Source organism: Physeter macrocephalus, chromosome 6 (genome assembly GCF_002837175.3).
Source record: "Physeter macrocephalus isolate SW-GA chromosome 6, ASM283717v5, whole genome shotgun sequence".
NCBI classification, from domain to species: domain Eukaryota; kingdom Metazoa; phylum Chordata; class Mammalia; order Artiodactyla; family Physeteridae; genus Physeter; species Physeter macrocephalus.
Window position 1 is genome coordinate 89,824,936 of NC_041219.1, and position 11,486 is coordinate 89,836,421.

General features: G+C 42.4%; 1 protein-coding gene and 1 pseudogene across 1 annotated transcript in view; both read left to right on the plus strand.

The window, feature by feature from the left end:
* The first annotated feature begins 291 nt into the window (after positions 1-291).
* On the plus strand, positions 292-1,011 carry LOC102990628 (10 kDa heat shock protein, mitochondrial-like; annotated as a pseudogene).
* Positions 1,012-9,690: 8,679 nt separating this feature from the next.
* LOC102990900 (tubulin alpha-1B chain) overlaps positions 9,691-11,486 on the plus strand; it is a 3,678-nt gene continuing 1,882 nt past the window's right edge. Inside the window, exons 1-2 of the mRNA XM_055085643.1 lie at positions 9,691-9,834; positions 11,264-11,485. Of these exons, the coding sequence (XP_054941618.1) occupies positions 9,832-9,834; positions 11,264-11,485 (225 nt within the window). The 5' untranslated portion in view covers positions 9,691-9,831. The remainder of the gene's footprint in view (positions 9,835-11,263; position 11,486) is intronic.

Consider the following 11,486-nt stretch of genomic DNA (forward strand, 5'->3'; position numbering starts at 1 on the left):
TTACATATTAAGCACCTACTATGTAGTAATACATCTGGAGAAAGGTGGTTTTAAGGTTGGCTAAGCAGCTTCACAATGTGAGACCACTGAGTTGCCATCTCTGATTCTCTTTGCATTAAGACCCTCAGGGTCTTAAGTTGGTTCCAGGCATCATACCTTCACAGAACATCTCCAAAAGCAGAAAGCAAGGGATAGGAATGAAACTAGAGAGCTTTCCTCAGGATGCAATCTTTTTGATTAGGGAGAAAAACCATTCCCAGAAACACCGTTTGGCCAGAACTGGGTCCAGTTATGAAGGAGACTGAGAAAGCAAGTATCTGGCAAAGGGAAACAGGGTTCCCTCAATCCCTGGGATTGAGCACGTGCATACACTTAAAAAAAAAAAAAGAAGAGGGTTATCTTGGCAAAGAATAATGGAAAAAAGTGTTTTTGGGGAGGGCAATCAAAATTGATTTCCACAAAAACAGGCATGGAGCTTGCATTCTAATTAGGGAGAAATTTTAAACAAGTAAATAAATATACAAACAAGGTAATTTCATATTCTATAAGTGCTATGAAATAAGGTGATGTGATAAAAAGTAATGGGCATATTTTGAAGATAAAGCTGATAGAATTTACTAATGGAACCGAATGTGACAGCATGATAAAAAGATGATTCCGACTTCGGGTCTCTTCTCGCGGTGGAGGCGCAGAGTATGAACTGCAGCAAGGGCCAGTCAAGGCAGGACAGGCATTTGGAAAGTTTCTTCCCCTCTTTGACCAAGTATTAGTTGAAAGGAGCACAGCCAAAACTGTAACCAAAGGAGAGATTATGCTTCCAGAAAAATTTCAAGGAAAATTATTGCAAGCAACAGTAGTAGCTACTGGATGGGGCTCTAAAGAAAACCAGTTAGCATGAAAGTTGGAGATAAAGTCCTTCTCCCAGAATATGGAGGTGCTAAAGTAGATCTAGACAGCAAGGATTATTTCTTATTTAGAGATGGTGACATTCTTGGAAAGTATGTAGACTGAAATAAATCACTATTGAAATGGCATAGCGTGAAGCCACCCATTCCATGGAAGTTCTGAAATCTTTCAATTTCCATGTCTCCCTTTTATAATAAACTAATGATATCCAAACTAATGACATCCAGTGTCTCTAAAATTCAGTTTCACTGCACTGATTTAAACATTTCCAAATAAAAACATAAATAAATAAAAAACAAACAAACAAACAAAACTCCAAACAGGGAATTCCCTGGCTGTCCAGTGGTTAGGGCTCCATGCTTCCAGTGCAGGGGGCACGGGTTCGATCCCCTGTCCGGAACTAATATCCCGCATGTCGCGGGGCCAAAACAACAACAACAACAAAACTCCAAACAAACAAAAAAGATGATTCCAAGCTATTACTGATTTCCATTCATAAATGAAGCTTGAGAAAGATAATAAAGGGTCTAAAGTCATACCACTATTAACTGATAAAGTCAGAATTGAAATTAGTACTATCTGAAATCAAAGCACATTTTCTTTCCCCTATACATCTATCTGTGAAAAAAACAGAACGCAAAAGGGCATATATAAATTTATAACAATGTAATAAATAAGAATAAAAGGCCAAATGTTTGAAAATGGTTGATGCTTGGTGAGTTGTTTCTATTTATTATTTTTGTCTTTCCTTATAGAGCTGGTTAAATGAACAAAATATTTTGTGAAGTTTTGTGTCTAAACCACAAAATGGAACTATCAAAAATGTTACTGACTGTTAGAACAGTAGCAAATGGCCAGGATATTAAGTAGCAAAGATGGGAGGCTCAAATGCCAACACAGGGTTTTCCCACTACATCAAAGACTCAAAGCAAATAGCTACAGGCCTTGACACAGTCTAACAAATGAAAGACCTATACAATCAGTTAAAATGTTAAGGGCTTCCCTGGTGGCACAGTGGTTAAGAATCTGCCTGCCAATGCAGGGGACATGGGTTTGAGCCATGGCCCGGGAAGATCCCACATGCCGCGGAGCAACTAAGCCTGTGCGCCACAACTACTGAGCCTGCGCTCTGGAGCCCGCGAGCCACAGTTACTGAGCCCACACGCCACGACTACTGAAGCCCGGGCGCCTAGAGCCCTTGCTCCACAACAACAGAAGCCACCCCCAATGAGAAGCCCACGTGCCACAACGAAGAATAGCCCCTGCTCACAGCAACTAGAGAAAGCCTGTGCACAGCAATGGAGACCCAACACAGCCAAAAATAAATTTAAAAAAATAAATAAATTAAAAAATAATAATAAATAAAATGTTAAGACAGTGGATAATACTGTGTTTCTATTCCAGCAATAGATAACTACTATTTAGTTGTTAAATATAGACAAAGTGTATACATCTGTATATAATATACATAAATAGACCCATGTAAGTTTAATATGGGTAAAAAAAAAAGTCAGACTTTCCTCTCAGGTACTATAAGAGGTAGCAAAATAAACTACCTTAGCATTATTCAATATTTTTCTTGCATAAAGATACCAGACTAAATTCTATTTAAAGGTCCCTTATGGGTCTATTACTCTCTGAAATGTAAAGTATCATCAGGGACCTAAAAAAACCTCAAATACTTCCTCATTCACAACAGGGGAATTCACAGATAACAAAGCTAGCAAAGCTAACGGTTTTAGAAAGGTACCTGAGCAAACACATAGGCCTACAGGAGAAATTCTCTGCAGTGAAAGCTCTAAGGTTCTGCACAGCTAGGAGGAGGGAGGTGCCTACTTTCAAATGGCTTTCATCCAGAGCAGACAGCAAAATAGAGTTCAGCAGTGTGGTTCCCTAACATTCATTTTTCCAGTCAAAGCAAGCTAATTATTTTCCATCTTCTTTTAAGAATAAGGGAGACAATATTCAAATATATTCCTGTCTCCTATGACCCAGTTTGGGAAACGTGTACAAATTTGGATCTTGGGACTTCCCTGGTGGTCCAGTGGTTAAGAATCCGCCTTCCAATGCAATGGATGCAGGTTCGATCCCTGGTTGGGGAAACTAAGATCCCACATGCCGCAGGGCAACTAAGTCCCACGCGCCACAACTAGAGAGCCCACGCACTCTGGAGCCCGCATGCCAAAACTAGAGAAGCCCGCACGCCACAGTGAAAGATCCCACGTGCCACAACTAAGAGACCTGACACAGCCAAAAACTTAAAAATAAAAAAAAAAAGAATAAAACAAATTTGGATCTTGACTTGAAAGAAAACCTTTTAACATAACTACAAAAATATTTATTAGAAATAAATAAGAACCTCCTAGTTTGCATTCCAGGTGTGTATATATATATATATAATATACGTATATGTATATATATACTACACACATATTAACAGTGTAAGCTTGTTATTTGTCTGATATGAAGGGTGAAAGCTTTACCAAATCCAAATAAGAAAATTGCTGACTATGAACTATGAATTTTTACAGTCTATGTTTTACCTTTTTTGTTACTAATACGCTATCACTGGGGGGATATTTTCAGTAGTGTAGTAACAGGAGTAGGTTTCTGCTAGGTCCATTTTAAAGCCACACTTTAACCCTAGCTAACCACCTTATGTATTTCCAAGGGACAACAATGAATTTTACGGTTTGGGAATAGATTTTCCTGAAAGAAAGAGAAAAAACAAAACAAAACAAAACTAGTCTATTCACTCTATTCTGGGCCTCCTAGCACGAAGCTATAACTTGTTAATCTACCTTGACTTAGGAACAGAAAACAGTTATTATATAGACAGTTTACAATGACGGTTGCCAGAGAGAAGAGGGGTTCAGGGCATGGACAAAATAGGTAAAGGGGATTAAGAGGCACAAACTTCCAGTTATAAAATAAGTCATGGCGATGTAATATGCAGAACTGGCAATTTAGTCAATGATACTGTAATAACTTTAAATGGTAACAGATGGTAACTAGACTTATCAATGTGATTATCTCATAATGTTGTGAAATAAAAGAAACCTCATTTTATTTATTTATTTATGGCTGCATTGGGTATTTGTTGCTGCACATGGGCTTTCTCTAGTTGCGGAGAGCGGGGGCTACCCTTCGTTGCGGTGCGTGGGCTTCTCGTTGTGGTGCGCGGGCTTCTCATTGTGGTGGCTTCTCTTGTTGCGGAGCACAGGCTCTAGGCACGCAGGCTCAGTAGTTGTGGCTTGCAGGCTCTAGAACTCAGGCTCAGTAGTTGTGGTGCACGGGCTTAGTTGCTCCGCGGCATGTGGGTTCTTCCTGGACGAGGGCTCGAACCCCTGTCCCCTGCATTGGCAGGAGGATTCTTAACCACTGTGCCACCAGGGAAGTCCCTTAAACTTTTATTTCAGTTACTTATATGGTTTTATATATGTAAGTATGTGCTAGGCCATAAATACACTACATTTCTTACTGTGAAATGATCCAACACATTTAAAAGCCACTGTTCTTATGCCACAGTAAATTGAGCAACAAAAAGGGTCTATGCAGCCAGCTGAAAAGGCCAAAACAAGAACCACCTCCCTTTCTGCCCTGTACATAATCGATGATAACTCTTCAAGGCCAGGAGGTAATCACTCTCTGATAGGCTCATACTTTGTTGCCTTGACAGCCAGGCAGCAATCTTTGTTTAAAAGAAGACCCTCACTCCTTTCTTATAACTATTTGCAAGGCTGGGAAATCTGCTGGTAGCTTACCAGATATTTATAACTCTGCCATCAGTTTAGAAGTTGTTGTCCCATCTTTCAAATCTTTATTCTGCCTACTTATCTTAGAGCAACTCTCTTCAGCAGTAATGCAGGGATCCTGTTGCCCTTACCTGTTCTATCATTCCCAGCATAGCAGAGCCATGTCAGAATGAGCCTCTACACTGTAACTTCCAAAAACCATATGGTTTAACTATATTATGTAGAAGGAGGTTATATTCATTTAATGTAATGCATAGGCAATTATGCTATCCTCTAAGAGTAAATCTGAAATTACTCTGTAACAACTGCCTTGCATCATTTCTTCTCTAGATAAGCTTTGTAAGTTTTTGAAATTGAGAAAACAATATTTGAACTAATAAAATTGAAATGTGAGGAAAAAAAATACAGATTGCTATAAAAGATCCCTTGCCAAAATCAATTTGTAAAAGAGTTAAGGCTTCTTGCAGCTAGGTAAGCTTCTATAATTGCTTTTGAAATCTTTTTGTCACTTGGGTTAAATGAATAATTAAATATTATTTCACAATGATCCATGATCCTATTTAGTTAAGTGTCCAAACCTTTTGATCTTTTTGACAATCATTCCCCAAATCAATTCTAAATGAAGACTTTTTGACCTTAGACTACCTCTGGGATTTTTCCAGAGGGCCCCTGGAGCATCTCAAAGGATCTGTTCTCTTACTTTATAAAAAGGAAGATATTAAAGTAATTAGGCTTATTTGATATGTTAAATTACATGGGAAGCACTTTCAAATAAGAAATAATACTAAGCCTTCTTTACATTACATCTGCATAGGTATACGTTTCAGAAATTATATGACATTCCTGAGAATCTGATATGTCCTGGTATAACGTTATCATTTGTAATTTCAGCTATTATCTTTAAATGTTGGATGTCACAGAAATAACCAAATTCTCTTGTCAACTGCATTATAATGAACTCTTAGATCTTTAACTTTTGCTATTTTTAAGTCTTTTGTCATTTATAGATAGTTATTGTTTTACTCTGATGCTTTGCAAAAATGTTCCCACAACCTGAAGGAGATTCATCTTCAAGGAGATTCATGGCAAAGACCTTGACAAGTACTCTAGCATGCAGGGTTTTTTGTTTTGTTTTTGGCCGTGCATAGTTCCCCCATCCAGGGATCAAACCCGTGCCCCCTACAGTGGAAGTGCAGAGTCTTAACCACTGGACCGCCAGGGAAGTCCCTGGAATGCAGGTTTCTGATAACTTTAGATCATAACACTGAACTGGATAAAAATTTCTAAGACTTTAATGGCAAACTGATTGATTCATAAAGTTGCTAACCCAAGATCAAGATCAACAAGAATTAATTACAGGAGACTAAATGAACCTATGAGGATGATTATAAATTTTGACTTCTTATGCTGTTTCTCTAATGTTTTATTTTTCCAGATTTATGGAAACTTTTTCTCTTAAGCATCTATGACTTACAGCAATTTGGTAAAAGATATCTTTGTAAGCGAAGATCAAATATATATCTTTTTTTCCCTTCCTGATCCCTCCAGAATTCAGAGACTCATATCATTCTTATTATTAATCACAATATATATATTTGCATAAGTTCAATAAGAATCTACTCTCCTTGTAACAGAAAACAATTGGAAATATTGGCTATTTTACCAAGGCTTTGACTAGCTTATCATACTCAAGAGAGATATACATAGACTCAGAAATAATCAGACAGTTTTAAGGAACTACTTGTAAAAATTGGCCTAGTACCTTGCCTTCAAGCTTCCAACAGATAAGCTTAAAAAGAGCTTATATGATCAATCACTATTCTCGCTGTGTTTATGTAAATAATCAGGCCAAATTTAATACAACCAAGTTAGTTTTACTATGATTATCTTTGACAAAAAGGAAGATAATTATGAAGAGAGAAATTATGTTTGCACCTTTGTAGATACTAGATTCTTCTCCTGCTAATTATCTTTAAGGTTATACACCTGAGCTGGACTGGATCCTAAACTCTTCTAGTTTCATCATATATCTGACTACAAATCTCCAAACTAACGTTTCCAATTTCTCTCACCCTTCTGATTTCAAATCAATAAAAACAACAATTGCCCTTAAATCTCCTTGGAAGGGACTATAATAGGTCCTCCTCACTACACAGGTGAACGGCCAAACTTGAGACCCAAGCTTTGGGTACACATTTCACAGCTAAAGAAGGCTCCAACTGACATCCAGTCCTGTGTAAGCACTGGAGACCTCTGAATCAAACCGACCAGGAACTGAACCAGATGACAGCTGAAGGAGACAGCTTTCCCAAGATGACCAGACCAGGCCTGTATCCCATTTCCCACTGTTACTTCCTACCTTATCCTTTCCCTCTTTTTCTTGGGAAGAAATGCTCTTATCTGTATTTCTCAGTCTATTACAAAAGGGGAAAACTTATCTAATTGTTGGGTTTGCCACCAGAAACCTTGATCTGTTCACAACAACAGTGAACCTTTAGTCCATACTGTAATGAAATTTTTTTCACTTTTCCCAAGTGCTACTGCTAATTTCACCTGGTGTTCCTTGATGACAGCTACAAAGTAAGATTTTTGAAGCTTCCCATTGTTCCACCCCATTAAGCCTCCATGGCCACCTTAAACAAGAACTTCAAGGAGGCATACATGACTCCAAGTATGCCTCCAGAGGGAGAAACTTTCTCCTTTGGGTCAGAATAAGTGCCAAGGAAATGCATGATCAGAGATCTCTCCCGAACATCAGGAGTGCTAGCTGATTCCGCAGCCAAAGCAATAGCAACGCAACAATGACCACTTGACTCGTTGACTAAAGTAATTTTGGATAACTGCATGGCCTTTGATTATCAACTTGCTGAGCAAGGATGCATTTGTACGACAGCAAATACCACCTGTTGCATATAGATAAGTGCCTCAAGAAAAACAGAAACTCAGTTACACAAAATCAAGGAACAAGCCCATTGGTTACAACTTCCACCTGATGGCCCTTGCCTGGTCTTTTGACCTATTTAGCTGATTACCTTCAGGTGTGGGCTCCTGGCTTAGACCCATCATACAAACTGAACTTATATTAATTTAAATTCTGCTTCACATAATCATTTTTAAGCTTTGTGCCTGTTGCCCGTTAAATCTTTGTAGAAATGACTTACCCAAGAGAGTGACGTTAGCTCAACACTTCAAGATGATCTCCAATGCTTAAGACCTTGGTAAGATATAGAGTTGTTTTTTTAAAAATTTATTTATTTTTAATTTTTATTTATTTTTGGCTGCGTTGGGTCTTCCTTGCTGCACGCGGGCTTTCTCTAGTTGCGGAGAGCAGGGGCTACTCTTCACTGTGGTGCACGGGTTTTTCATTGCAGTGGCTTCTCTTGCTGCGGAGCACGGGCTCTAGGTGCGCGGGCTTCAGTAGTTGTGGATCGCAGTCTCCAGAGCGCAGGCTCAGTAGTTGTGGCACACAGGCTTAATCGGTCCGCGCCATGTGGGATCTTCCTGGACCAGGGCTTGAACCACATGTCCCCTGCATTGGCAGGCGGATTCTTAACCACTGAGCCACCAGGGAAACCCCTTTTAAGGAAAGGTCTTGATCAAAAGGGGTAAATGTGAACATAAATAAAGGAAACTTTATTTTAAATGGAGTCAGGAAGCCCTAAAGGGGGGACTCTCAATACAGGTAGCACCAGTTGCAGTCTGCATAATCAGCAGGAAGAAGGAAGATAAGAATGTTACTTTTCTTCTGGTACAAGGGAGGACATTTTCACATAGGAATTTCACCTCCTGCTTTTAAAAGAAGGAAGGAAGATCCCTCCCAGCTCCAGCAACAACACTCTAACCACCACTTGCAGCCAGAGAGTAACTGCCACAATCTTGAACTCTCATTCTTCTCCAGAGAACTTCTCTTCAAACGGTCCCCCCTCCCAAATTCCTCCTAAAATCTAATAAAAGCAAGTCACTCTCCTTTGTTCTCTGGATTTGCCTATGATTCCCCATTGCTTGCTTGTCCCAAATTGTGATTCTCTGCTATTCCTGAATAAACCCACCTTGCTGGTAAAATAATTGGTTGCTTTATTTTAGAGGGTAACAATGTATATAAATGTAAAATCACTATGTTGTACAGTTGAAAGTAATGTAACCTTGTTTGTCAATTATGCTTCAATTTTAAAAAGTTTTACAAAACTCTAAATAGCACAAGGAATCCCTACTTCCTAAATAACTTTCAGGGTCAAACAATTTCCTCCCTCCCCAAGTTTCTGTCCTTACTCCTTCAATTCAGCTACCAAATTTGAAACGTGTCTTTATTTTTTTTTTTTATTTTTTTTTTTTTTTGAAACGTGTCTTTAAATCTCTCTTTCTAAAAGACCCTAGAGCTGTTTCATAAAGTTGGTTGGTTTAGGTCTAGAAATGGGGCCTACCCTACCCTTTTAACAGCTTAGATGTTCAGTGCTTAGGTGCTCTTTGAATGACTGAAATACTGTTTGGTAGCTTTAGTTTAAATAACAAGTAAACCAAATAGAACTATTTTTTTCTAAACCTTGCTCCTCCACATTATCAGGTAAATGCTTTCTGTACTGCCTTTAAAGGAAGTGGGAAGAGAAAAACAAAACTCATTGACAAATGGTGACAACGTGAAAATAATCAGCTGAGCTATCTGGACCAGAAGTTTCTCCACTGCATGGTGCTTCATCTTTAAAACTGTGTGGACTTCTTCAATCTTAGGATTCGTCCAAATTAAAGCAATCGAGCCCCCATTCCCATGTTGGTTTCTTCCGAACCTGCTCCCCATCCCCCATCCCCATCCCCACCCCCACCCCCTCCCCCGCCCTGGCCCTGGCGGTCATGCGCCAAAGACTGCAGCACCGGAGCTCGTGGCCCGCAGGCGCGGCGGACCCCGCCCCGCACGCCCGGCGCGGGGAAGGGCTCGGGGCCAGGAACCCGCCTCTGCGGCGGCCGAGCCGGGCGCCGAGTGGGTACGCCGGGCCGGGGGAGGGGCCTGAGGCCATGGCACCGCCTGTGCCCGCCAGCCCCTCCCCGGACCATTACTTAAGTGGCTCCCGCACCACCCCCGCCTCAGTGCGTTACTTACCTCGACTCTTAGCTTGTCGAGGACGGTAACCGGGACCCGGTGTCTACTGTTTCCTGCGCCTGCTGACGCGTAGCCACCATGGTGAGTGAACCGCCGGCCTCGCTCGGGAAAACGGGGAAAAGCGAGCCCGGGGGAGCGCGGAGGGCCTCTAGCTAGAGAGGGCTGGCGCCACCGCTGTTCGATAGACGGTGAAGAGCGAGGCGAGGGCCGAGGATGAGTAGATAGATCCCGTTTGTGGAGAACGGGTGGGGCCCGGGAAGAGGGAATGGAGGGAGCCCACTGCCTTTTTTTCTGGGACTCTGGAAGGGGATGGCGGGACACTAGCTCTCCTTTACCGTGGTTGGGGCTCTCATTTAGCCCTTAACTCCTGGGCGTGGTGCCCTCAAGACTGCATTCTTTTCCCGCGCGTTCCCATCCCCCGCTTCCCCCCAGCCTTTGGCGAGCGCGCGCGCGGCTCTCCCCGCCCTCACTTCCTCCTCAGCACGAAAAGCGGAGGCGGGAAGGAGCTGGACACAAAAGCGCACGCGCGACCGTTACCTTCCCGCCAGGGAGTGGACGGGAGCCCGCCACTGCAGTGCGCACGCGCGCTGCGGCGCTGCAGGTTTATGGCTGGAGGGCGTGTCTCCTGTTACCCTGACTTCTTTCTTTTAAAAAAATAAAGACAAAAAATAAAAATAAAAACAGTAAGATGAATGTGGGAAGGACTCCTTATCGGTGTACTGCGCTACGCCAGTGTATTAGGGCAGCTAGCTCCCAACAGCCTGTAGAGGCCATCTGTCCCTCCCTGCCCTCTGCTGTGTTAGGAATGCGTGTGGGAGCAGGTGGTAGCGGTGAGGGGTTTTGAGGGAACGGAAATCGGATCTTGGTCCAGATCTGGGCCGCCGATAATCCCCTGCTGCGTCGTGACACATGTGGAGGTGCTGGACTGAACTCAATGCCTACGGGAAGCGGAGGATGGTTGGGCATGGCTGCGCCTCTGCAGACGTGGCTGTTGAGAGCCTCTGCAGCTGCGCGGCTCCACGAACCGCGGCGGGGGGTGGGGGGAGGGGCGCGGGCGCGCACACCCGGAATTGCTCATTCATCCTTTGCCGCAGAGCCCCACCCCTCGTCCCTGCAGCCAGACATTTCCTCTGCACTGTTCTGGCCACGTGCTTCCTGTGTTGGGAGCTGCCCAGAAATCTGGCCACCTACTCTAAAATGGGATTCTGGGGCCTGAGCGCTAGATGGATGACCTCCTCCCTGTCTTGATCCTCCAAAGGAGGAAGCAATGACTAAGGTCTGTTCTTGGTCTGGAAAGAGTCCTTCCTAATTTAGAGGGGAAAAGGAAATTAATCAGAACTAATGGAGATCAAAAGTGTAGCTCTTCTCTCCTAGATTAATAAAAAAAGCATTACACTGTAGTTCGTTTTGAAAGGAAATTTGTAAGATTAAGTTTCCATAAACATTTTCTTTTGCTTCACAGTCACCACTAATTGGTTTTTAATGCTTTTTTTTTCCCTCCCTCTCACAGCGTGAGTGCATCTCCATCCACGTTGGCCAGGCTGGTGTCCAGATCGGCAATGCCTGCTGGGAGCTCTACTGCCTGGAACACGGCATCCAGCCTGATGGCCAGATGCCAAGTGACAAGACTATTGGGGGAGGAGATGACTCCTTCAACACCTTCTTCAGTGAGACAGGCGCTGGCAAACACGTGCCCAGGGCAGTGTTTGTAGACCTGGAACCCACGGTCATTG